Below are 27,043 nucleotides of genomic sequence, written 5' to 3'. Positions count from 1 at the left end.
TCCCACAAAATTCTATTTTCAATTAAATTAATATCCTTAGGCCCTACACAGGCATTTGAAACTTGATACAGTGGGTGACGGAGAGCCAATGGAAGGATCCCCTTTCAAAAATTTTCCCATGAGGAACTTTAATCCCCAAATTTAGTCAGAGAATCTTGGTTGTATCTCTCATCTAAGAGACAAAAGTCTTTCCCATCCTTTGCTTACAATATTCACCCAACCCTTCTAACAATGCGGTCATATAACAGGAGAGGGAAATTTCTTTAAAGGCATCAGTTGAGTTGGTAAATTGAAACCTGGTGTTCAGCTCTGATGCCAACATCTAGTGCATCTCTAAGCTAATTTGTGGGCAAGAGGAAAGTTAAAGAGCATTGTATCTTTATTAATAATTCTGACAATTTCTCCTAATTCGGAGTGTACAAGAGACTATATAACTGCAAAACTAAATACACAATATAGGAAAAAAAATGGTTAATGAGAAATATTTAGCTTTCAGCCATGCACAAAAGAAGAGGCGAGAGTCTCTTAAATAGCATAAGACTGAAAACAATGACTTGGGAGAAAAATTCTCCTTTGTTCAGGTTAATCGAGCAGGTAGTTCCTCATTCTTCAAATAGGAAGAATATGATTTGCATGCTCCAAATTCAAGAAGCTCACCTTGTTTTCAAAGATTATTTCAATGAATATCAACAGCACCTCAGTGATGAAGATCACCAGAAGGACCCAGAAGAACTGCATAGAAAAGACAAAGTAGACCATTAGCATCGTTCTAGCCAAAGATGTATTCACTCTGACTCATTACAATGGTCATAAGACATGAACAAAAAGGCGTTATTACTTGCATCAAATTCTTGTTTGAGGAAATATTAGGGGGTTATAGCAGTAATATATATGCAGATATTTATCATGAAGGGCCATAAAGCATATCACATACTAGGTATATATTAAGTATTGCCTCACCCATCACTGAAATGCCCGAGTGCAAAGAGACTTTGGGCAAGTCTCCACTACAAAATTAAGCCGACCTAACTTATGTCGCTGTACAGCCACTGCAGTAATTGAAAAGGAGTACTTGTGGCACCTTAGAGACTAACAAATTTATTAGAGCATAAGCTTTCGTGAGCTACAGCTCACTTCATCGGATGCATCCGATGAAGTGAGCTGTAGCTCACGAAAGCTTATGCTCTAATAAATTTGTTAGTCTCTAAGGTGCCACAAGTACTCCTTTTCTTTTTGCGAATACAGACTAACACGGCTGCTACTCTGAAACCTGCAGTAATTGAATTGCTTTTGCATGTCCACACTATGCTCGTGTCAGCAGTGCATGTCTTCACCAGGAAGACTTGTGCCAATTTAACTGCCAGCGTGGGGCCTTGTGGGATGGCTTCTGAAAGGCAGCAACAGTCGATGTAAGCCATGCAGCATCTACACTGATGCTGCATCCTTACTACATCAACTTAAGCACTATGTGGAGGTGGAGTTAAAGCAAGTCACATCAGTGGGAGCTACATTTTAACGTAGATGCTTACACAGAGTTAAGTCAACGTAAGCTGCCTTATGTTGACCTAACTCTGTTAGGCCTGGTCTACGCTGGGGGAGGATTGACCTAAGCTACGTGAATAATGTAGCTGAAGTCAGCGTACTTAGATCGACTTGCCATGGGGTCTTCACTACGGTAAGTTGACGGCTGACACTGTCAACTCCACCTGCCCCTCTCGCCCTGGTGGGGTACTGGAGTCGACGGGAGAGCACTTGGTGGTTGATTTATCGCATCTAGACTAGACGTGACAAAATTGACCGCTGCTGGATAGATTACCTGCTGGATTGACAGGCAGCAATGTAGATGGGATGGGACGGGCTCCAGTCCAACTGGGAGTACAGGAACAGTTTTAGGGAAGCAAAATATAAGGACTCAGTTGGATTCTAGCTAGGGCTCTAGCATTAACACTCCTACTTTACAAAAATCTGCCATGAGGAGACAAACAGCCACTAGCCGTCAGTTAGTTTTTACAGAATAATTCTCTCAAAGTGCTAATCAGCATAGCATCTAGGTGCTGTATAGATAAGCATAGAAACACACAGGCGACAAGCCAGAAGACCAAGGAGGAGATGAGAATTGGTCAGAGGATCGGTTGCAATTTTTATACCCACGTATTCATGACATCTTATTAACCATAACTCCATGGCAGAACTCCACTCATCTGTTTGCAATATCCTCATTATGCCTCTGCTTTTATTGCTTGTCTTTCACATATGTCTGAATCAATGTTATTGCTCCTCATCATAATAGATTTAAATGTAATGAAACACTCTAGAGTTTACTCCTGGCTTCTCCTCACAGGATACCAGTGATTTCCTCATCAATTTGCTTTATTGTCACTGCAGGTGATTAGGGCCTCCTAAAACGCTGCTTCTCATTGCGTGAGTCGGGATGTTTAAACACATCATGCCTCAACATTCCATCCCCTACACAAATTCCTTTGGTTTCCACCAGGAAGGCCCAATCCCACACTACTGAGCTCAATGGAAATTTTGCCCCCGATTTCAAATGCAAGTTTGAGCAGGCCATAACTTCATTGCTGTCTGCGCTGAACTATATAGTTTCCAATGAGCCCAGATGTTGTAAGGACTTATGCTCATACGTCCTAATTCTGGGTTTCTCAACCTTTTCAGGTTGGCGACCATGTATTCAAAGTAAAAAAAATGTTCATGATTCCTTATATTTACTGTTAGAACAAAACAATGCAACAATAAGCCTATGCACTGTCATGGTGTGTGTTTTGAGAGGCTGACAGAGAATATCTGATTTTGAAGGATGAGGGTGTTTGGGGAGTGGATGATTACAATCTAAAGCAAAAAAAATCTAAAATTGTAAATACTTGCAACCCCACTGATTACCTTTCATGACCCCACAGGGTCACAACTAACTTGTTGAGAAACCATCTTGTCCTAATTGACAGCTGCTTCTAAACCAGTCTGATCCTGACATCATATCTGCTAGATGGTGCCCTGGGCTTACAGAATTTAAGTGCCAGAGAAATGATCAATAAAAAAAATATTTTATTCACAGAAAAACAAGAGGCTTCAATGCAGCTCTAATCACCAGAAGACAGTTGCTGTTAATTGACTAACAGGGTGCAAGGTTTCAGAGTAGCAGCCGTGTTAGTCTGTATTCGCAAAAAGAAAAGGAGTACTTGTGGCACCTTGGAGACTAACAAATTATTTGAGCATAAGCTTTCGTGAGCTACAGCTCACTTCATTGGATGCAAGGACATCACTGGGACCCCAATACACAAAGGGTTAACTCTCTGGCTGTATAGAGCTGCTGGAGAGAGAATGCCTGGGAGAAATTCCCAATCAATCCAGCCAGGTTCTGAAGGAGGAAGCTCTCTCCTGGACAGAGTTCACTGCTTGTCACCTGTGTTTGGTTTCCCCCAAGCTATCCCACCAATTCAGGCCATGTCTATTCTAGGAACAAGGTGGGCTTTTAACACATTAGCTAAAACCCTAGTGTAGACCAGGTCAGTTGTAGTTTTAACACCACTTAGCCCTGGTCTACACTGGGGGGTGGGGGGGGGGGGAGAAAATCGATGTTACGCAACTTCAGCTATGTGAATAACGTAGCTGAAGTCAACCTACTTAGATCGACTTACCGCGGTGTCTTCACCGCGGTGAGTCGACTGCTGCCGCTCCCCCGTCGACTCTGCCTGCGCCTCTCGTGGCGTCGTCGTACAGGAGTCGATGGGAGAGCGCTCGGGGATCCATTTATTGCGTCTAGACTTGATGCGATAAATTGACCCCAGCTGGATCGATCGCTGCCAGTCAATCTGGTGGGTAGTGTAGATATACACTGAGCTGGTCGAGGTTAACCCTACACTGCTGCTAAGGTTGGCCTTGACCAGCTCTCATATAACACACCGATTGTCCTGTCTACACAAAAGTACTAACATGCATTAGCTAATGTGTGAAAAAAGCACCTTCTTCCCTACTGAAGACAAGGTCTTACAGTGACAAAAAGGGGCAGCGATTCCTTCTTGCCCTTAGCCCTCCCACCCAAGCTCTCTCCACAGAGCTGAGAGCCAGCTTCCAGAACAGCTGCTGGCTCGTATGGGTGTATGCAGGTTAGTAACAGAGGAATCGCAGAACCAGTGTAGAACAAAGGTCAATCTCCGACAATGGAGAGCACTGGATGCTCTAAACAACCCCATACTAGACAACTAGGCAGTAGTCAGCGAAAGTTACTTCCCGACCTCAGGCAGTTTGTAGGTTGCTTAGATCCTGTAGGATTCCAATGAAGGTACCAGTTTGTGTGTCTTTCACAGGCTTGTGCCCCTCAGGAAGCCATTTATGCACCCAAGTTACACAAGAGCTGCGCTGTATGGGATAATTCAGTTAGCGGGTAATGAGAATGTAGTGAGGTGACCAGATCTTGTGTTTAGTCCCATAAATATTTCCCTTAGACAAAGACATTCCTGCACACACAAGTATGCAAACTCAGGCACTGAGATCAAGGGCTTTTTCTGGAACAGGTTTCAGAGTAGAGCCGTGTTAGTCTGTATTCGCAAAAAAGAAAAGGAGTACTTGTGGCACCTTAGAGACTAACAAATTTATTTGAGCATAAGCTTTTGTGAGCTACAGCTTATCACGAAAGCTTATGCTCAAATAAATTTGTTAGTCTCTAAGGTGCCACAAGTACTCCTTTTCTTTTTTTCAGGAACCTGAATGCCTTGCTAGATCTTACCAAACAGGCCAATGCAAATCCACTAAGATATGCGGCTGACTAACTATCCAGTTAGTGCCTCAGGCAAATTTTATGCTCAGCACATGGATCTAGATTTTGAGTGCTCTAAAGTTTAGGATATTCAGATCAGGGTGCTTCGTTCACCCCATTCTAAAGTCAAGGCCATTTACAAAATATAAATCTAGGTTTGGATTATGAATACCTCCAAGTTTTGTGCATCCTGATCCAGACTTTTGCTCCCCTCATCCTAGCTAACCAATCTCACTGTGGAACTGGGATCTAAAAAGAGGAAAATCTTATACAATATATGCTGTGAGACAGAGCAGTGAAGCACCAAATGGCAATGGTACACTGCATTACCCCCGTTGGAGACAGGGCCTGCACTTTATCACAAGCTGTACTCTAGCTGTATGGTTTTGCACGACTCCACAATGATGGATGAAGCCAAGGGTCCTGAAATAATTCTTGCCACAGTAATTCAGAGAAGCTTCTTTGCTGACAAGTTGGGTTCGAGACGGATGTCCTGACGAGGCAATGAGGCTCGGCAACCTTGCTAAATTAGAATCCACCCAGTCCTGTGACCAGTGAAAGTCAGGATGTTTAGCAGCTTAGAGAATCATAGAATTTGAGGGCACAAAGGACCACCAGATCTAGTCTGACCTTCTGCGTCTCACAGGCCACCAAACACCACTCAGCACCTGCACTCTAAACCCAGCAACTGAAATTATATCAAGGTATTACAGTCCACTATTATGTGCCACAGGCAGAGAGCAGGAGGGATCGAGGTGCACCAATGCCCAAGGCCCCTGCAACAGCAGAGAACTGAGTGTGTGAGTGAGAGATATACCCAGATGATCCTGGAAAGCAGCCTGCACTTCACACTGCAGAGGAAGGTGAAACCCCCCCCCCCCCCCCAAGGTCACTGCTCGTCTGACCTGGTGAAAATTCCTTCCCGACTCCATGCATGATGATCAGTTAGACCTGGGCACACGAGTAAGAATCAGCCAGCCAAGCACCTGCGAGAGAAAAACTGCTCAGTGCCACCTCAGAGCCCTGGCCCTCCCCATCCAGTGTCCCATCTACAGCCATCCCTGATGCATCAGAGGAAGGAGACTAAAAACCCCACCAAGAATACATTTTGCAGGGGGGAGGAGTAATCTCTTCCTGACCTCTGTAGTGACTGTCTAAAGCCCTGAGGCATGAGATTTAGCAACATCTGACATGTAGCAGAAGGAACCCTCCAGACTTTTGACTCCGCCAAGTCCTGCACCCCTACAATACCACTCATAAATTAGTCCAGCTCTCTCTCATGCTACTATGCACCCAGCTATACTCAGTGGTAGTAGGAATACCTGATGCGTCAAGTGCTTTTCATTCACAGATCTCAAAGCATTTTACTCCCAACTTTGTAGCTCAGGCCCATGCTCAAAAAACCACTCACTGATCAACTCTGACTCCCCGATAAGAATGGAAGGATGTCCTCTGCCCATTTTACAGTGTAGAAATGTATCCATGTGTGCTCGCTCTCAATCTTGGCTCTGATAGTTTCTATGGTAACTTTTTTTCATTTCCAGTGGATTCTAACTACCCCATCAGATGTTGTCTTTAAAATACAGAACAACTTTATAAAGGCAATTTACTTACCCAGTCATTAAATTTGATCCTTATGTCATTAAAATGTGCATTTACAAAGCACCTTCTAAGGTAAGTATCCAAGGGAGTTGTACGGAAAGAAATCCTTTACCAAACTCTATGAGTCCAGTGAAAAGGCTTAAGGAAGTGGTGACAATTTAATAGCATGGTTACAATGAAACAACATGCAGGTTCACAGTAACTCCACTGGAAACAGGAGTGATTTGTTAAACTACAAGGAGTCCGGTGGCACCTTAAAGACTAACGCTCAAATAAATCTGTTAGTCTTTAAGGTGCCACCGGACTCCGTTATTTTTGTGGATACAGACCAACACAGCTACCCCGATATTTGTTAAACTGATAGCTATCAGGAGCAAAGCTTCAACTAACTAACTATTAGGGTTTGTTGACATCCAGGAAAGTTAAGCCAAATTAAAGGTGTGAATTTGAAGTGGGTTAGCTGCATTCAGCTCCCTCATTCAGAATTAAATTTGATTTAGTCCACATTGGAAGTGAATTAAAAAAACATACTAAGGCCACTTTAATTCTAAATGAGGGTGTTTACATAGGGGCTGAATGCAGTTTAACCAATACACTTGAAATTCACACCTTTAATTCATTTGGATAACCTTCCTAGATGTCCTCATGTCAACAAGCCCTTATAGGCCATGTCTACATCACAATAAAAAACACACCTGCAGCTGGCCCACGTTAGCTGATCTGGGTTCACATGGGCTTGGACTGTGGGGCTAGAAAATTGTAGTATAGACATTTGAGTTTGGGCCAGAGCCTGGGCTATGAGACCCCATGATGGGGAGAGTCCCAGATCCCAGGCTCCACCCCGAGCCCAGAAGTCTACACAGCAATTGTATGGCCCTGCAGCCCGAGCCAGCTGACACAGGCCAGCTGTGGGTGTTTTATTGCAGTGCATACAGACCCAGAGACAGCACTGTAGAAATATCACCACATGTATTATAATCAGGACAGAGTAGATCTAATGTAATCAGACAAGGAATTCCATAACAATTAACCAAGGGTAAAACCTGCTATATTAATTTGGGGATGTGGCTAGAACAGTTAACTGGGGCAAATATGTACAAGAAGGAGCGATATATAGAGAGGAGCCCAGCAAAGAAACCCAAGGCAGCTATGGGCATACAGGTTATAATACTTGAGGAAAGAAAGATCTTCTCATGAGCAGAGCACCAGAATTGCAGTTCTGTTCTCACATCTGCCTAAGATTCACTGTGTGACCATGGGCAAGTGTCTGTCCCTCTATACCTCAGTTTCCCCATCTGCAAAATGGAGATAATGCTCATCCACTTTTGCAACGGGCTTTAAGATCTATAGAGGGAAATTATGGGGGAAATAATTGCTTCATGAACTTGTGTCATGGACTTTCAATGCATCAGAACAAAAAATATTTCTGCACTAGTTTGCAAATAAAGAAAAATAGTGAACATGTTTCATTGGCAAAAAACCAAACAAACATTTAAACACAGGGCTCTCAAAAATCTTTATTTAGCTCTAATCCATCTACAGCACTAGAAAACTGAATGCAACCTACCAGCATCCAGAGGAAATGAATACAGATTTTTATTGATCCTATCATGGGATTAAATCACTGGGTTTGGCACTCATTTCAAGTGAAAGTAATTTTAGAAGGGACAAAAAACTGTCATACCCATAGACTCCTTGCGATCACACTCAAACATGATGACTTCTTGAAAGAATTATAAAAGGGACATCAGACCAATACTCATTTAGCCCTAAAATGAGCTCTCTCTGCTAGGGGGAGTGCAGGAATTGTTGATAATGTGGTTATGTGGAAAACTGAAATGAGACCTCTCAGAAAGCAGAGCATCTGCAAAGAAAGGCCACTTAATTAACTCTGTAAATTGCAAAACTTCAAATTTGTCAAAGAGAAACCCCAATTATGTTGGAATACCCCAAGTAGATAATTAGATGTTGGAATGCAAAGAAAAATTACACGAGTTTGTCCTTTACAGAGCGTATACTGAATTCCTTGACAATTCTTGGCTTTACTTTAATCCTCTATTCATTTCTGTTAATAGACTTGTATCTGAGTTTCCATTAGATACTTCTTCTAAAATTGTGACAATCATTAAGTTTCTATTAGAGAATTCAGCCTCCTCTGTGCTAATTAAAAACACACTTGATTTGATAAAAGAGAGACTGCCTTGTTGGCTTATTAACATATTTGTATGCTATTGGCATAAGTCCAGGGGTTGAGCAGTTCTTGTTTATTCTGTTAAATTGTAGTGTGCCCTAATGTTTGGCTTCTAAATGCTTCCTTTGATTCAATGGGTCAAATTCACACCTACATACTTCAATTGATTGCACCAACACGCATGGAGCAGTCAGTCACTTTCACCACCATTAAATCGTTGCCAAATGGAAGGCGAGAACCCAGGACCATTGCACATAGGGCCACCGCATGGCAGTTTAACACAAGAAATGGAGACTGGAGCGATTTGGAAAGCAGAGTGGGTGGTGCACGTAGCTAGTCACTGAATTGTATTCAAACCTTAAAGGGTGAACTCGGCCTCCTTGCCTGTTAGCACAGCAATGCCAGAGTTCATTCAAAGTGGTTGCTGACTGACAGAATGAGCCACGCACACTGATTTCCTTTGTGTAATCTTTATATTTGATCTGTCTTTTAGTTTTCTTTGCTTTAGAATAAAAGCCATCCTACCAAAAAAAAAAATTTTGGTGCGAATATGTCTAGACTGTAGTCAACTGCAATTATGCCCAGTGGAGACGGCATGCTCAAAATAGCTTTAATCTAGGTAGCTTGGCTCTCAAAATAACCAGGCTACAGCACTGTGAACCTCAGTACAGGCTCGGGCTGAGTGTCACTACCCTGGGTTCTGGGTAAGTCTGTAAAGCCCACGTTGCCACAGCCTCACTGCTCAGTGAGCTGAGCTAGCCAGATTAAAGCGAGCTTGAGAATGTCAATTTAGGCTACAAAAACATCCAGTGACTGCAGTCTAAACATACCATTAGTCTATGTGGAAACATAATATAATCAATCAAGATGCTTCGATTTCATGATGATGATGATGATGATAAATACTCAGATAAGGTAGAGGAGCTGAAATATGGCCAGGACACTTAGGTGAGCCACTCCTCTTGAATAAAAAGTCAATGGTTAATGTCTGTAAGAGTGATGAAATGTTGCACCTACTATTAAGAGAAATGCCCTCTTGATGTTGATGCTTTTATCAGATAGGATTGAATATTAAATTCAGAACAAATGTAGCACAGCTATTAGTTGTTAATCATCCTGTTCATGGGATTTCATCAAGCCAACTAAATGCTCCCCCCAAAAATGGAAATGTTGAGGACTTCAACAGAATTTTAACTACTTCAGTACCACAAACTGCACCGACAGTGTGAACAGACGATGTACGTTGTGAGCCTTCTGTGACCAGTAAGGGGTTAAGTACTGCTGAAGAGGAGACCACCAATGATGGAAAGAGAATAACTCAGTACACAGGGGCAGGGGTCGGGAGTCATGCAACCAAAGTTCTATTTCTAGCTCTATCATAAATTTTAGGAACCACTACAAGATGGCGTATTTCTTTATTGAGGTCCAATTGATATCAATTGGACACCCTTCATCCATAGTCTCTGTGAAGCAGCAGAAATGCATTTGTTTCTTAACCTTTCCCCTGCTTCCCACCCTTCCTAATAGCCTCTCTTCTTCAACAGTGTTACATTCTTGTTTGTCTTAATTACTGAAAATACCACATTTTACCAGTTGGGCAGCGGCTTGCCATCGAAACTAGGACAAACCGCAACACTTGTTAGACTACAGATTCTTTGGTAATATGACCCCTTTGACTCCTTTTGGCTAATGGTACATGTATAAAGTCTTGCAAAGTCACCACATTATAGTCAAGGAAGTTATACGAGGGATACATTTAACTCAGTGCGTCCAACCCCTTGACAACTGAGCAGCCACCTTAAAAAAAAAAACAGGCAACAAAATTCCACTCAACTTTAAAGAGCAAAAATAGCCAATAAAGGTTGTTTGCTACCAATTTATCCTGCTCAAAACAAGCCAGATGAAGTGGAACAAGTTCCTGATTTCTTATTAATTAACATTTGCCTGAGCCAGTTCCTTTTAAAAAGTTCATCAATCCCAATGTGAGCAATAAATTACACTTGTTTGCTCAGATGCTTTGGAAAACTATTAATCATTTCAACTGTTGTGAAGCTGCTCCATGGACTGCTTTTTACTCATTTAAAAAAAATTTTTTTTTAGTCTTGTCTACAGCAAAATTGAGAATCGACGCAAGGCTCACAGGGAGAGGGGATCATAATACATGATCAGTACCCTTTGTCCCAATCAGTGACGGACCCAAACAAGAATGGACTTCACCTTTGATTGGGGCTCGGATGAATTAACACCTGGATCCAAACCAAATCTGGTAGCAATGCAGCACCTGTCCTATTATATCCCAGGCATGAGGCAAAATCCCTAAATTGGGATGCACTGATATTTGCCTACAAGATCAGAGGGTTCTCTCTGTCTGGGTTAAGACAGGGTCACAAAGGCAGCAGGGGGCTGTAAGCCAAACATCCCCCCATTGAGTCTGACTTGATCCCTGCTGTACGCACAGGGGTAATGGGGTTTCCTTCCAATAGCGAACTTGGGGCAGGGTACTCTTGGTACTTGGACCGAAGTGCTCACTTTGAACACCAAGAGCTGGAAAAAATGCATCCCACACTAGAACTTCCAGGATTCTGCTGACCCAGAATTGCCAGGTATTTACAGCCAGGACAGGAAGCCTCCAAAGTTTTGCAAGAAAGTGCCTCAAGATTTCCAGCCCAATTCCAGATTCAGGAGGAGCCTGAATATCTTGGGTAATTATCTGAAACCAAACCTCAAACACTTTGAAGTTCACTCTTCACTAGGCAGCTTCCCCTGAGGAATCAGCCTGACTTTCAAAAGGTACCAAACACCAGCAGTTCCCATTGACTTCACTAGGTGCTCAGCATCTTTGAAAGTCAGACCATCTGTAGTTACTACTTAAGATCACCACTGGTTGGTACAGATTGCCATATGGATGGGAGGCTAGCTGGTTCCTCTAGAAAAACCACACATACACACACCCAAATTGGAAAAAAACATGAGGACAGGTGATCCATGTAATGGGCCAGCAGAGATCTGATGCACCACTGAGCAAAGGGGAGAATTTCACCCCATAGGGTAAAAAAATATTGAAGTACCAAAAGCTTGAGCAATGTGGTTCTGCCCTCCATTTTATAAGAGCGGCCATCCTGGTTCAGACCAATGGTCCATCTAGCCCAGGATCCTGTTTTCCAGCAGTGGCCAGTGCCAGGTGCTTCAGAGGGAACGAACAGGACAGGCAATCTGAGTTGTCCCCTGTTGTCCACTCCCAGCTTCTGGTAGTCAAAGATTTAGGACATGCTGGAGCATGGGGTTGCATCCTTAGTCCACCAATGGCCAATAGCCAAGATGGTCATCCTCCATGACCTTATCTATTTCTTTTTTGAACGCAGTTATACTTTTGGCCTTCACAACTTCCCTTGGAAATGAATTCCACAGATTGACTGTGCATTGTGTGAAGTAGTACTTCCTTTTATTTGTTTTAAATAGGGTAACCAGACAGCAAATGTGAAAAATCTGTTCAGGGGATGGGGGAAATAGTAGGAGCCTATATAAAAAAGGCCCAAAAATTGGGTCTGTCCCTATTAAAAAAAGAAAAAAAAAATCAGGACATCTGGTCACCCTAGTTTTAAACTTGCTGCCTATTAATTTCATTGGATGACCTCTGTTCCTTGTGTTATGTGAAGGACCGACCAACACTTCCTTATTCACTTTCTCCACACTATTCACTATTTTGTAGACCTTTATCATATCCCCCTAGTCGTCTCTTTTCCAAACTGAAAAGTCCCAGTCTTTTTAAATCTCTCCTCATACAGAATCTGTTCCATATCCTTAATCATTTTTTGTTGCCTTTTCTGTATCTTTTCCAATTGTAATAGATTTTTTGAGATTGGGCGACCAGAACTACATGCATCTACTCTAAACCATCTCTACCCACTCCCACTCTAAACATGCCCTGTAAGGATATGAAAAAAAAGGGTGAGAGTCAGCTATGTCACAGGTTTCTGGACATTACCTGCATTGTGGAAGGAAAAGGCCTGGGTAGAGACTGTCGAATCGTGGAAGTCAACGAATGGCTATGCAGGTGGTGTCTGAGAGAAGGCTTTGGATTCTTTGATTATGGGATGGTGTTCCAAGAAGAAGGAGTGCTAGGCAGACATGGGCTCCACCTAACGAAGAAAGGGAAAAGCATCTTCGCAAACAGGCTGGCTAACCTAGTGAGGAGGGCTTTAAACCAAGTTCACCGGGGGGGGGGGGGGGGGGGGAAGGAAACCAAAGCCCTGAGGGAGCACGAGCAGGAGTGCGTGAGAGGGAGGGCTCCTGCCTCATACTGAGAAAGCGGGACGATCAGCGAGTTATCTTAAGTGCTTATACACAAATGTGAGAAGCCTAGGAAACAAGCAGGGAAAACTGGAAGTCCTGGCACAGTCAAGGAATTATGATGTGATTGGAACAAGAGACTTGGTGGGATAACTCACATGACTGGAGTACCGTCATGGATGGATATAAACTGTTCAGGAAGGACAGGCAGGACAGAAAAAGGTGGGGGAGTTGCATTGTATGTAAGGGAGCAGTACGACTGCTCAGAGATCCAGTATGAAACAGAAAAACCTGAGTCTCTGGATTAAGTTTAGAAGTGCAAGAAACAAGGGTGAAGCCATGGTGGAAGTCTGCTATAGACCACCGGACAGGGGAATGAAGCTTTCTTCCAGCAACTAATGGAAATTACTAGATCGCAGACCCTGGTTCTCATGGGAGACTTCAATCACCTGATATCCGCTGAGAGAGCAATACAGCAGTGCACAGACAATCCAGGAAGTTTTTGGAAAATGTAGGGGACAATTTCCTGGTGCAAGTGCTGGAGGAACCAACTATGAGCAGAGCTCTTCTTGACCTGCTGCTCACAAACCAGGAAGAATTAGTAGTGGAAGCAAAAGTGGATGGGAACCTGGGAGGCAGTGACCATGAGATGGTCAAGTTCAGGATCCTGACACAGGGAAGAAAGGAGAGCAGCAGAATATGGACCCTGGACTTCAGAAAAACAGACTTTGACTCCCTCAGGGAACTGATGGGCAGGATCCCCTGGGAGAACAACATGAGGGGGAAAGGAGTCCAGGAGAGCTGGCTGTATTTTAAAGAATCCTTATTGAGGTTACAGGAACAAAACATCCCGATGTGTAGAAAGAATAGTAAATATGGCAGGCTACCAGCTTAGCTTAACAGCGAAATCCTTGCTGATCTTAAAACACAAAAAAGAAGCTTACAAGAAGTGGAAGATTGAACAAATGACCAGGGAGAAGTAAAAAAATATTGCTCAGGCATGCAGGAGTGAAATCAGGAAGGTCAAAATCACCACTTGGAGTTGCAGCTAGCAAGGATGTTAAGAGTAATAAGAAGGGTTGCTTTGCAACAAGAAGAAAGCCAAGGAAAGTGTTGGCCCCTTACTGAATGAGGGAGGCAACCTTGTGATAGAGGATGTGGGAAAAGCTAATGTACTCAATGCTTTTTTTGCCTCTGTCTTCACGAACAAGGTCAGCTCCCAGACTACTACACTGGGCGGCACAGCATGGGGAGGAGGTGACCAGCCCTCTGTGGAGAAAGAAGTGGTTCAGGACTATTTAGAAAAAGCAGGATGAGCACAAGTCCATGGGGCCAGATGCGCTGCATCAGAGTGCGCTAAAGGAGTTGGTGGATGTGATTGGAGAGCCATTGGCCATTATCTTTGAAAACTCATGGAGATGGGGGGAGGTCCCGGATGACTGGAAAAAGGCTAATGTAGTGCCCATCTTAAAAAAGAGGGAAGGAGGAGGATCCGGGGAACTTCAGGCCAGTCAGCCTCACCTCAGTCCCTGGAAAAATCATGGAGCAGGTCCTCCAGGAATCAATTCTGAAGCACTTAGAGGAAAGTGATCAGGAACAGTCAGCATGGATTCACCAAGGGCAAGTCATGCCTGACTAATCTAATTGCCTTCTATGATGAGTTAACTGGCTCTGTGGATGACGGGAAAGCAGTGGACATGTTATTCCTTGACTTCAGCAAAGCTTTTGACATGATCTCCCACAGTATTCTTGCCAGCAAATAGTATGGGCTGGATGAATGAACTATACGGTGGATAGAAAGCTGGCTAGATCGGTGGGCTCAACCGATAGCCATCAATGGCCCATGTCTAGTTGGCAGCCGGTATCAAGCGGAGCGCCCCAAGGGTCAGCCCTGGGGCTGGTTTTGTTCATTATCTTCATTAATTATCTGGAGGATGGTGTGGATTGCACCCTCAGCAAGTTTGTAGACGACACTAAACTGGGAGGAGTGGTAGATACGCTGGAGGGTAGGGATAGGATACAGAGGGACCTAGACAAGTTAAAGGATTGGGCCAAAAGAAAGCTGATGAGGTTCAACAAGGACAAGTGCAGAGTCCTGCACTTAGGACAGAAGAATCCCGTGCACCACTACAGACTAGGGACCGAATGGCTCGGCAGCAGTTCTGCAGAAAAGGACCTAGAGGTTACAGTGGACAAGAAGCTGGATAGGAGTGAATAGTGTGTCCTTGTTGCCAAGAAGGCTAACGGCATTTTGGGCTGTACACATAGGGACATTGCCAGCAGATCAAGGGACGTGATCATTCCCCTCTATTTGACATTGATGAAGCCTCTTCTGGAGTACTGTGTCTAGTTTTGGGCCCCACACTACAAGAAGGATGTGGAAAAATTGGAAAACATCCAGCAGAGGACAACAAAAATGATTAGGGGACTGGAACACATGACTTATGAGGAGAGGCTGAGGGAACTGGGATTGTTTAGTCTGCGTAAGAGAAGAATGAAGGGGGATTTGATAGTTGCTTTCAACTACCTGAAAGGGGGTTCCAAAGAGGATGGATCTAGACTGTTCTCAGTGGTAGCGAATGATAGAACAAGGAGTAACGGTCTCAAGTTGCAGTGGGGGAGGTTTAGGTTGGATATTAGGAAAAACTTTTTCACTAGGAGGGTGGTGAAGCACTAGGAATGGGTTACCTAGGGAGGTGGTGGAATCTCCTTCCTTTGAGGTTTTTAAGGTCAGTCTTGACAAAGCCCTGGCTAGGATGATTTAGTTGGGGATTGGTCCCGCTTTGAGCAGGGGATTGGACTAGATGACCTCCTGAGGTCCCTTCCAACCCTGATATTCTATGATTTGCACCTTTAAGTGCTTTCTCTGAAGATGTTATTGATACAGCAGGTGGCTTGCTGCTGAGAGACTCTAAGAGCCCTGACTCAACACAGAAAACGTTAAAGAGTGCACTTTCCTTCTTGATTATATATTTCAATTTCTTAATTCAGTTCAACAATCGCAGGAAAAAGGCCTATGACAGAGAAAAATGACACTAATTTTTAAAGTGCAGATTTTGTAAGTCTAAAATCTATAAATAAAATCCCATGTATACTGCAGGGGGACAACAGGATTCCCACAGGTAAAAGCTAAACACACAGATTTCACTAGCTTTTAAAGATCTTTCTTAGGGACAATTGTCCCTTGTCATTTTAGTTTGGTATTACTGGAGATGGGCCACTTTGGGATTAAGCTAAACCACACAGGAGGCTGAGCAGAATGGTCCTGTAAAGACACTGAAGTCTAGATTGAATATTGGTGTTTGGCCCTGCAAGATATACGAGTTGGGGTAAGTAGGTATATCATTTGTTGATAAAGGCTGCAAGAAAGAGTGGTAAGAGAAGACTGTGCAGGTGTGTATTGACATGGCAATGAGCTGACTAAGGTTAAACTGTTGAAATATATCATTTCAAAAATTTTGGGAGGATTAACAGAAATGCCACATCTACACTCCAAAATTAAGTCGACACAACTTATGTCGGCATACAGCCACCACAATAATTACCGGTACATTGCTTGGGCCCCATGTTTACACTTTGCACATGTGCAGTACAAGCACTTGTATCCATTGTCAGGGTTGGCTCCTGAAACCTAGTGACAGTTGACAGAAGCAACAATGTCTACATTACATCGAGCTTGACTCTATGCTGCTTGTGGATGTGGAGTTAAGCCAGTGTAGCGGGGCAGTTAGATCAGAGGGAGAAAAATTTAAGTGCAGACACTTCCATAGTTAAGTCAATGTAAGCTGCCTTGCATTGGTCTAACTCCGTAGTGTGGACCAGATCAAAGAATACAGCGTGTGCGCGCAAGCTGCATGAGATTGCGATTAGAACAGGGACTGGGCATGAGCAGGGCTTCTCAGAGTTCGGTTCTCATTCCCCACAACCGCTGATTTGTGCAATCCTGGGCACCTCACTTCACCTGTCTGTACCTCTGCCTCCCTTCCTGTAGGCTGGGTACAATATTTACCTACTTCATGAGAGTGTCAAGGGGCATCATTCCTGGTTGTAAAATGCTTAAAGATATTCTAGCCAAAGACACTGTAGCACATAGGCTTTTTTTTTTAAATTTTCCTCAATATCAATTTTTGAATATAGAAACAAACAAAACATGTTGTAGTGTGAACTGGCATCAACAGTCTACAATAAATGCTTCCTCAGATCTTGTTTCTTAAAAGGGATATTTTAGAGACTTAGGACTGGAAACACAAAGGAACTTATGTATTACAATGCTCAGGGTCGTAATGCCTAAGTTTTAGATGCCTAGAACACTACAGGAATTACACAGAGATCAACAAAGTCTGAGTTAGACACCTAGTCTCCCTGGGTCCTGATTCAGCAAAGCACTTAAGCACACGCTTAACTGATCTGACTGCAGGTTCTGGACCTAAATGAAACTCATTTTGATGGAGGTACAGATTTTCCATTAGCATTACTGGGAAGTTGTATGTCTGTGTATATCAAAGAGAATACACCCCATACTTTTGATCTGGAAGCTCTAGTATCTTGCAATTAAGAAACTTGATTAAAACAGGTAGAACTAAACAGCTTTTCTCAAACCAAAAGGAGTACTTGTGGCACCTTAGAGACTAACAAATTTGAGCATCAGCTTTCGTGAGCTACAGCTTACTTCATCGGATGCATTTGGTGGAAAATACAGTGGGGAGATTTATATACAGAAGAAAAAAAATCATAATTCACTTCACTTATTTTGCAAAAAGCAACACATTATAGGTTTCCCTTGACTGTGTCATTTACAACAATAAGCAAATTTAATATATTACAATCCCTTAATTGTACCATGAAAGTGATTTTTTCCCCCCTCAGCAAAAAGCTACAGTTCTCAGGACCTGATGTTACAAAACTCACATAGGAAAGGCTTACACTATTTAAACAAAAATGATAACCTAAGATTTTTGGAATTTAAGGATAATGCCCGTTATAGAATTCTTTAGGAATGCTCAAAAAACCTATTAAAAGAAACCGATTCTGTATTAAAAGGATTTAAGAGTAATTTCTGTAGAACCCTATTGGTTTATTTTCCATTAAGTTCTATAGCATTTTCTCATAAGAGTTTACTTACACAAGTAATCCCACTGAAGTCAAAGAGACTTTGCCCAGGAATAAGGTTTACAGTATAAGACTGTCAGTTTCCACATATGACAACTCGCTATCCTATGCTCAATAATGCAAGATTCTGCCCACATGAAAAAAAGTTTCCTTCAAAAACTCCTGTGAGATTATCTACATAAGGTTCATACACTGCAAGGTAAAGGTTGCAACACTTTAGTGTACACCCTATGCATTGGGTTATACTGACGAAACAAACATACAATATTGTATGTAAGTGAGGCAATGTTACTTAACAGGTAAACAAGGGACTGGGAAGCAAGAATTTCAGTTTTCAAGTGGATAGCAAAGTTCTGGCTTTTTGCTTTCTAAAACAGTAGCACGGCCGCTGTAGCATGGCACAGGAGACAGCTTCTTTTTGTCGGGATCTCTCTGGCGATGACTGCAACCGATGTTTGGTCACCTTCTTAGGTGCAGGGTCCTTAGACATGGTTTGTGGGGAACCCTTGTCAAAGGCTGCTGCTGGAGACCGTTGGCCAGGAGGAGTCCTGGTCTCTGGGTTGGAGGCCGGCTGAAGGGATTTCTCCATCATCAATAATTTTAGTTGGAGGTCCCTGGTTTTCAGTGTCCTAGCAGATAATTTTTTGCAGTGTGGACACTTCTGCGGTATGTGGGTTTCCCCGAGACAGCAGATGCACAGAGTGTGACCATCCAATACAGGAATTGATAGCCTGCAGGTTAGGCACTGTTTAAACCTGGGGGAACCAGGTATGCCTTAGGAGGTTTGGAGTTCAGTCACCACTGGAGGAGCCTCATCGCACTGGGGGGGGAGGGACGGGAGACGAAGAATATAAAAGTGGTTTCTTTTTTGTAAATGGGTAAATAAGGATGGGAAGTGGGGAAGATGAGAAAGAGAACAAATAAAAGTGAAGATTAAGCAATATACGAGTTAGCTGGAGCGTTACTGTCATTCCAACCAGAGCCAAAGGCAATAGAAAAGGAACAGAGAGATGGCTGGCGGTGCACGTGAAGTAGCTGCACTGCTACGACAAATCTCTGACTACGAGAGCAGGGTGCCAAGACACCTGAAGTGGAGCACCCACAGGGCCACTCCTCACAGAAGAACGTCTCTCTACGAAACAATTGCCTCATGTGCTTCCTCAGACAGTGGCTTCAATAACAGGTGAGGGTAAACTTGCACTCGCCACATATAATCAATAGATTTAAGTGAAGACCTGGGCAGTCAGTCACAAAGAAACTGATGCCAAGCGTCCTGGTACCGTAGTACAAAACTGCTGGTTGGGAGGGACATCCAATTGTTAGGGCAGAGAATTGGGAGTTAAGATGGAATTAAAACCGAGCTCTATTCCATTTTAGTTTCACTGAGTGACCTTGTACAAGTCACAGCTTGTGTGTGCCAAGTTTCCACAGCTGTAAAAGGGGCATAAAAAAAAAACGCCCAAGTATCATGAGAAAGGCTTTGGAGGTTCTCCAAAGACGAACCATGTAACCACTCCACCCCGAAATCCCTCCTCAAAACCCATTGTTTCCTCACAGTCCATCAAATGTTCCTTTAAATCAATTCTCTTTAAATGACAGAATGTCACTATACAAACAAAACAGGAACTTACTGTTTACTGTGCAACACAAGGAACCCCATCACCTAATTCTGCGTATTCCTCTCATGTCTTTTCTCCCCAGCATCCTGTCGGGTCATAGTCTATTGAGATTGCAAGCATGAACCACACATTTACTTGCTATACACTCGAGGTTTTATAGAGAAATGCTCCATACTGCACAAAATATGATTGTCTCTACAATAGTAGTGCTTGGAGAGACAAGGTAGGTGTGGTAATATCTTTTATTGGACCAACTTCTGTGGGTGAGAGAGACAAGCTTTTGAGCCACACAGAGCTCTTCTTCAGGTCTGGGAAAGTTACTCCCAGTGTCACAGCAAAATGCGGGGTGGAACAGATTGTTTAGCACATATTGTAAGGGACCATTCAAGGGAAGTGGCAGTCATAACACCTCTGCAGTCATAGGACAAAAAGGGGTTAGCAAGTTACTTATTCTAAACAATCATGTCTACCCTGAATTTTGCTGTGACTCTGGGGGCAAGTATACACTACAAAATTAAGTCCACCTAAATTACGTCGCCTTACAGTCACTGCAGTAATTGAATTAGTTTTTCATGTCCACGCTCTGCTCATGTCACCAGGAGAGCTTGCAACAATTTAACTGCCAGCGTGGAACATCGTGGGACAGTTTCTGAAAGGCAGCAGTCTATGTAAGCAATGCAGCATCTGACACTGCATCGAGCTAACTACACAGACTTATGTGCTATGCCTCTTTGGGGAGGTGGAATTATTAAGGTTATGTCTACACTACAGCTTATGCCAGCATAACTTATATCACTCAGAGGGGTGAATATTCCACTACCCTGAGCAACAAGTTACACCGATTTAAGTGTTCATGTGCACAGAGCTACGTCGGCAGGAGAGCTTCTCCCACTGACACAGCTTATGCTGCTCACAGAAGTGGGTTTGGAGAGCTCTCTCCCGTTGGCATACAGCATTTTCACCATACGTGCTGCAGTGCTACATATAGACATGGCCTAAGTTGGTGTAGTGGGCAAGTTACATCGGTGGGAAGCTACATTTTAGTGTAGTCACTTACAGAATTAGCATGACTAAAGCTGCCTTATGTTGACCCTATCTCTGTAGTGTAAAGTAGGCCTAAGAGTACTTTCCCAGACCAGAAGAAGAGCTCCATGTGGCTCGAAAGCTTGTCTCCCTCACCAACAGCAGTTGGTCCAATAAAAGATATTACCTCACCTGCCTGTCTCTCCAATATCCTGGGACCCACATGGCTACAACTACACTGCAAACAGTCATGCTCAGAGACAGTCCCAGCTCCAAAGACCTTACAAACTAAAAACCTGGGCCAAGATTTTCAGTACCCAACTTGAGGCACCATAAAAAGGGTCTGGCCTCTTAAAAGTATCAAAATGGGCATTAAAAAAAAATATGGAAGCACCCAGAATCACCACTGGCTTTGGAAAAATCTTAATGAAGATACAGCAGTTGAGCATAAAACAAACAAAAGGGACAGGAAAGAGGATATGGGTTGGAACACGGTTATGCAGATAAGCTCTATGCGCATGTACCTGGTTCTGAATACAAAGTTTCCCCTTTAAGTTTTAAGATGTAAAACAATGGCCACTTGCCTAACTATTATCACATGACTATGGTAAATATAATTTACAGGGGGAAACTTTCAAATACATTTCATTGCATCCTAACACCATTCACATCTTGCCACAGTCCAACAATGACCTTAGGCTTGCCTGCCCACAAGTGACCCCACTCAGCATCTCTATTGCTTTTATTAGCTTTTCCTTTTGTCCACCCCCAACTTTTCATTTCAACACCTGGTAGAAATAAATGCAACCAAACTAGGCAGACATTGGAAGCAAGGCATTTTATGTAAAGATGCAGAGATTTTAGCTAATGCACTGATAGTTGGGCCTGGAAAGAATCCAAGTTCTAAGTTAGGATTTGTATTTGTAGCTACTTGGTGCAGAGAAGGAAATGTTTTAGAAAGGTATCCTAACTAGTTGCAAATATCAAATCACTTAGATCTGAAGAAACTAAGCAATTTGTCATCACTCAGTGCCCTAGATATACAGACCTGTTCTCCTGACTCCACGATTAACATTTTGCTCCAAATCTAATCTACTTTGGTTTTTCCATATAGGCAAATCAATTGGGGTTAATCTGTTTCCATGGATTAGCTGTGTATCTATTCCCCTTCCTCTCTTCAATCTAGAAGAGCAAAATCAGATTTTAAGGGTTGCTTCTTTATTAAGAACCAGCCACTTAAATGAAGTATTAATACAGATTTAGACTAGACTAGTTAGGTCTGTATTCGCAAAAAGAAAAGGAGTACTTGTGGCATCTTAGAGACTAACAAATTTATTAGAGCATAAGCTTTCGTGAGCTACAGCTCACTAATGCATCCGATGAAGTGAGCTGTAGCTCATGAAAGCTTATGCTCCAATAAATTTGTTAGTCTCTAAGGTGCCACAAGTACTCCATTTCTTTTTTAGACTAGTTAGTTTCACTAACATTACCTTCCCAGAAAAGATTTTAAAATTAAAAATACACCATGCTAGTTCTCTAACCTGAGAGGCAAGAGATTTGAGATAGCAATCCTCATGAATTTTTAAAACTAGGAGTAAATGGACAAAGATCCAAAGGGAAAGACTCTCTTTCCGATTAGGATAGTCAAGAATCAAAATTCAGGATTGCTCCAAATCAAATTCCACTCCAAACAGTGTGGGATACCCCTGGAAATTGTGTGCATGCATGCACTAAGAATTTGGCTAGGGAGGAAAATGTATTGGCCTAATTTACCAGCATAACTCCCCCTATGGATACTCTTATTCTGGAATGAGAAAGTGTCCACGGAGGGAGTTATAAGAGTATAACAGTATATGTGGTAGAATTATATGGATAATTTTCTCTGTGCAGACAAACCCTAAAGCTTAAACGCACTTGATGTACATCTATACCATGAGCTAGGGCTGTGATTCCCCGATCACATAAGCGGAGTCCTAATAACTTTCCCTGAGCTAGCACACTAAAAACAGTAGTGAAGCCACAGTTGTAGGACAGTGGCATCAGCACAGGCTAGCTGCCCTGAGTGCAAACCCAAACGGTTCATGCAGGTTTCTATTTGGGATAGGTAGCCTGTGTCATGCTAAAATAGTGGTGTAGCTGCTGTAGCATGTAGTTCGATAGGAGCTAGCACCACTGCAGACTCATCTTGGGAATGACACCCCTCACGTGTAGTGTAGATGTATCCTTTGGGGCGGGGGGGGGGGGGGGGAGAGACAACAAACATCTACAACTACTGATCCATTCAAACTAGGGACGGACAAGGCCATAAATGTATGGCAACTTAATGTTCCCCTCTTAGGCCTTGTCTACACTATGGGGGGAGATTGATCTAAATTACACAACTTCAGCTATGTGAACAACGTAGTTGGAGTCAACACACTTAGATCTACTCATCACAGGGTCCATGCTTCTCGTTCAGATGGACTATAGGAGTCGACGGGAGAACGAGTGGCTGTCGATTTAGTGGGTCTTCACTAGACCCGCTAAATCGACTGCCGATGCATCCATCACCATGCATTGGACCCCTGTAAGGGTAGACAAATCCTTAGAGATCACCATCTCTGATTCAGAGTCATGACCATATGTCACTAAACCACTATGATTTCCACTTTGAACCGGGCAAACCTAACTTTCATAGGGTTTTGTGGTGCTGCCCATCTGAGCACCTTCCATGCAAAAAACAGCAGCAAAAGTCTATAGTGGACTTCATGGTGTTTCTGGCACTCCCCTTTTTGGCATAAAAGCTCTACTGGAGGGGCAGGGCGGGAGAGAAAATTGGGACAATATCTGTTTGGTTTCTAAAAATTTACTTGTATTGTTAAATTAAAGAACTTTTCATATGATCTGTGTGTGTTTAAACAGACCAATTCCAAACACTTCTCTGTGGTACTTGCATAAAGGGAGGTTTTATCTAAAGCTGGTAAAGGTTATATACAAGGGAAGAGGATTGGGATGATACTGGCGAAAATCACCTAGACCAGTGGTTCTCAACCAGGGGTATATGTATCCCTGGGGTTATGCATCCCTGGGGTTATGCAGAGATCTTCTGGGGGTATATCAATTCATCTAGATATTTGCCTAGTTTTGCAACAGGCTACATAAAAAGCACTAGCAAAGTCAGTACAAACAAATTTTATACAGACAGTGACTTGTTTATATTGCTCTATATACTGAAATGCAAGTACAATGTTTATATTCCAGTTGATGGTAAAAACAACAAAAGTCAACAATTTTTCAGCAATAGCGTGCTGGGACACTTGTATTTTTTGTCTGATTTTGTAAGCAAGTAGTTTTTAAGTGAGGTGAAACTTGGGGGTATGCAAGACAAATCAGACTCCTGAAAGGGGTACAGTAGTCTGGAAAGGTTGAGAGCCACTGACCTAGACAATGATCCTGCAACGTGGGTGGACCCTACCTCTCAAATCCTGCAAGGGTCCATGATTGCAGGATTAGGACCCAAGAACGTATGTGGGATGGAAGGATACAATAAAGGTAAGGTTCAGAAGCATGAGCACCTGCCTACCTCCACAACTGATCTTTGGCCGATTAATTCTCCTAATGACTTTTTAGCACTGATGCTTTAATAGGCTTTATTGAAAAAAATAGGCACTGCTAGTTCCCTACAAAGATTTGTTCTTTTTGTTACAATACTGGTTTAAGAAATCTGAGGCAGGAACATACAGAGTAGAATTTTAATGTACCAGGAGTTGGCTGGTAGAGAGAGCATGCACCATGGAGAGAATAATGTTTTTTTTTCCCCCCACATCACTCAATTTTCCCAAATTGTTCATATAATGAGGATGAATGGTGCAGGGGGTCACCAGAGTGAATCAAATTTTATAATAATTTGAACTTTCAAATTTAAGAGAGATCTCCCCTGAAGAAATCCAGTAAAAAAAGAAATTACACGCTGTACTGAACAGTGTGTCACCTGCACAAGTAAATTCAAATGATTTAAAAGAGTTTATGGACCATTAATTTAAACCAATCCTTGAGCTCATAATAAATCATATAGTGCTCAAAACTTTCACAATACTAAGCTTATCCCCACAGGGTTACCAATTAGATGGGTTAAAAACCACAGATTAACTTTGTTTAGAAAACAAAATCCTTGGGCCTCCCACAACTTCACAACGGTATCACAAACATATTGTTCAGCAATTACCACAAGTTGCAATTTTGATGTTTGGCTAGACAACAGATAAACTCTGAGAAGATGTACAAATACAAACACCCTCAAAACGCATGGTTCCCACCCCTTTATGCTTGGAATACAAAGAGCTGACTCAATTCACCATGGGAACTGAATAAAAAAAGCAGAATATTAGATTTTTATAAATCTGATCCACTGTCTTGCTGCCCAAGCAGAGAACCATGAGTCCAAGGGCTGCTCTATACTAGAAAATTAGATCAACACAGCTATGTTGTTCAGGGGTCTGAAAAATCCACACCCCTGAGCGATGTGGTTAAGCTGACCTAAACCCCTGTGTAGACAGTGCTAGGTCGATGGAAGAATTCTTATGTCAACCTAGCTATCACTCTTGGGTGATACCTATGCTGACAGGAGAACCCCTCCCATTGGCATAGGTACTATCTACATGCAAGCGCTGGGCCACAATACCGTTCCGGGTGTAGACACACCCTGATTCTCTCAGTTAGGCCAGTGAAAAATCAGGCGAAACTTAGACTATTAGAAGCATAGGGCTGGAGAGATCTTAAGAGGTCATCTAGTTCACTCCTCCCCACCCTGCAGTGCTGAAGGATAATTAAGTACAGATTTTTGTCTGTTCTTAAAAGTCTACAATGTAAGGGATCCCACAACCTCCCTAGGAAACCTGTTCCAATGTGTATCTATCCTTAAAGTTAAAAAGCTTTTTCTAATATCTAACCTAAATCTCCCTTGCTGCAAGCTAAACTGAATACCACATACTTACACTGGTGTGAACCCGAGTAAGCAAGAGGAGGAAGAGGTGACAATTCTTCTTCGAACTGTGTTTCGAACAGTAATTGAGCCTCACACCACCCACGTGTGGCCAGAGCTTTAACAAACCAGTGTCCAGCAGGAAAAAAAAAAGACATCCCTTGACAGCTGAGTATTAGAGAAGGATCTTCTAAGTGATGGGGAAGGAATCAAAATAGAAGTTGGGGGATACATTTGCAAGGAAATGCTCTTTTGCTGTAGTAGAATTTGTTGCAATTCCCCAAACACAGCTGAATTATTGTAGTGTAACAGATAAATTACATTCAGTATTTAGCTGTGTCTTTACTAAGCAAAAAACTCCCCACTGCTGACGTGACAATTGGCCATATTCTTCTTCTAAGCATCTATTGTTTGAAGATAGATCGTTTATTCTGAAAAGCTTGCCACTGGGCCCTTGAACATTAGTACATTGCTACAAGGACAGACCAATTCCCCATGGTAGGTTCCAAAGAGCATGTCTACTTCACTTGTAGATCAATTATTAGCATTTCCAAAGTACGTAATGATAGTTCTCCAAACAAAGAGAAGACACTGATTCAAAGCCACATCCTGGACCCCAGCCGGCACTTTAAGAGTCTGAGCTTTGGGATAAGTCTCTCCCCATGGTATGTGGGAAAGAGCTGCCCTACCTGCCCAAGCAGCAGTAAAGCCATTATTTGGCTGCTGCTGTAGTCTCAGGAATGCCTAAATCATGGAGATTCCTACATTCTCCTTCAAGCGGCAGGAGGAGAGAAATGCCTGGCAGATACGCATTAAACACGGAGCCCAATTCCATCACTAAAGAAAACAGTACATGTTTGGATTTTGGGCAGCCCACTGGAGCAAAGCTCCTGGACTCTTGAAGGGCTCAGAGCTGATTCTGTACCTATCACTCTTACAAAACTCTCATTGACTTCAGTGGGATCCATGCCTTTGCAGACTGCAGGATCTGAACCAAAGTGTAGTGGTCTCCCTGGGGCACCACCCCTTTGCTATATCATTTCTCACTACCGAACAAGGGAGATAGAGCTTCCCCAAGACTTCAGATTCAAGATTGCTAGTCCAGGGTTTCAAGTCTGAACTCCATCTCTTAGGACAGGTAGAAATGTACAGATCTATTTCCTCCCTTTGGCCACGGACAGTTCTGTCCGATATATAAGGTTTTCATTTTGTTTGTATTGTACAATGTGCAGTTGTTTCACCTGCTCACTGCGTGAGGCTCTATTAATTATTTGGCAAACAGTGAGAAGGAAATCAACTCAGAAAAACCACTTGTTTTCAAGCAGGGGTGGCATCATACTCTTTACAGATGAAAAGCACCTGTTACAAACCAGAAAAGGTTTCACACTGACATTGCTTGAATGCAGAAGGAAAAACAGTCAACTGATGCTGAAAAAAAAATACCAAGGTGAATTCAGGAATTGTCTACATGGCGGGGG

General features: G+C 42.8%; 1 protein-coding gene across 1 annotated transcript in view; it reads right to left on the bottom strand.

The window, feature by feature from the left end:
• The window catches only part of LOC119848814 (tetraspanin-15-like), a 219,348-nt gene that overhangs the window by 111,783 nt on the left and 80,522 nt on the right, over positions 1–27,043 (bottom strand). The window contains exon 4 of the mRNA XM_038385056.2: positions 658–732. Within this exon, the coding sequence (XP_038240984.1) occupies positions 658–732 (75 nt within the window). The remainder of the gene's footprint in view (positions 1–657; positions 733–27,043) is intronic.

The sequence above is a fragment of the Dermochelys coriacea genome, chromosome 26, assembly GCF_009764565.3.
Source record: "Dermochelys coriacea isolate rDerCor1 chromosome 26, rDerCor1.pri.v4, whole genome shotgun sequence".
Classification (NCBI taxonomy): Eukaryota; Metazoa; Chordata; order Testudines; family Dermochelyidae; genus Dermochelys; species Dermochelys coriacea.
The sequence above is the reverse complement of the archived record's forward strand: the minus strand, read 5'-3'. Positions and strand labels throughout refer to the sequence as shown.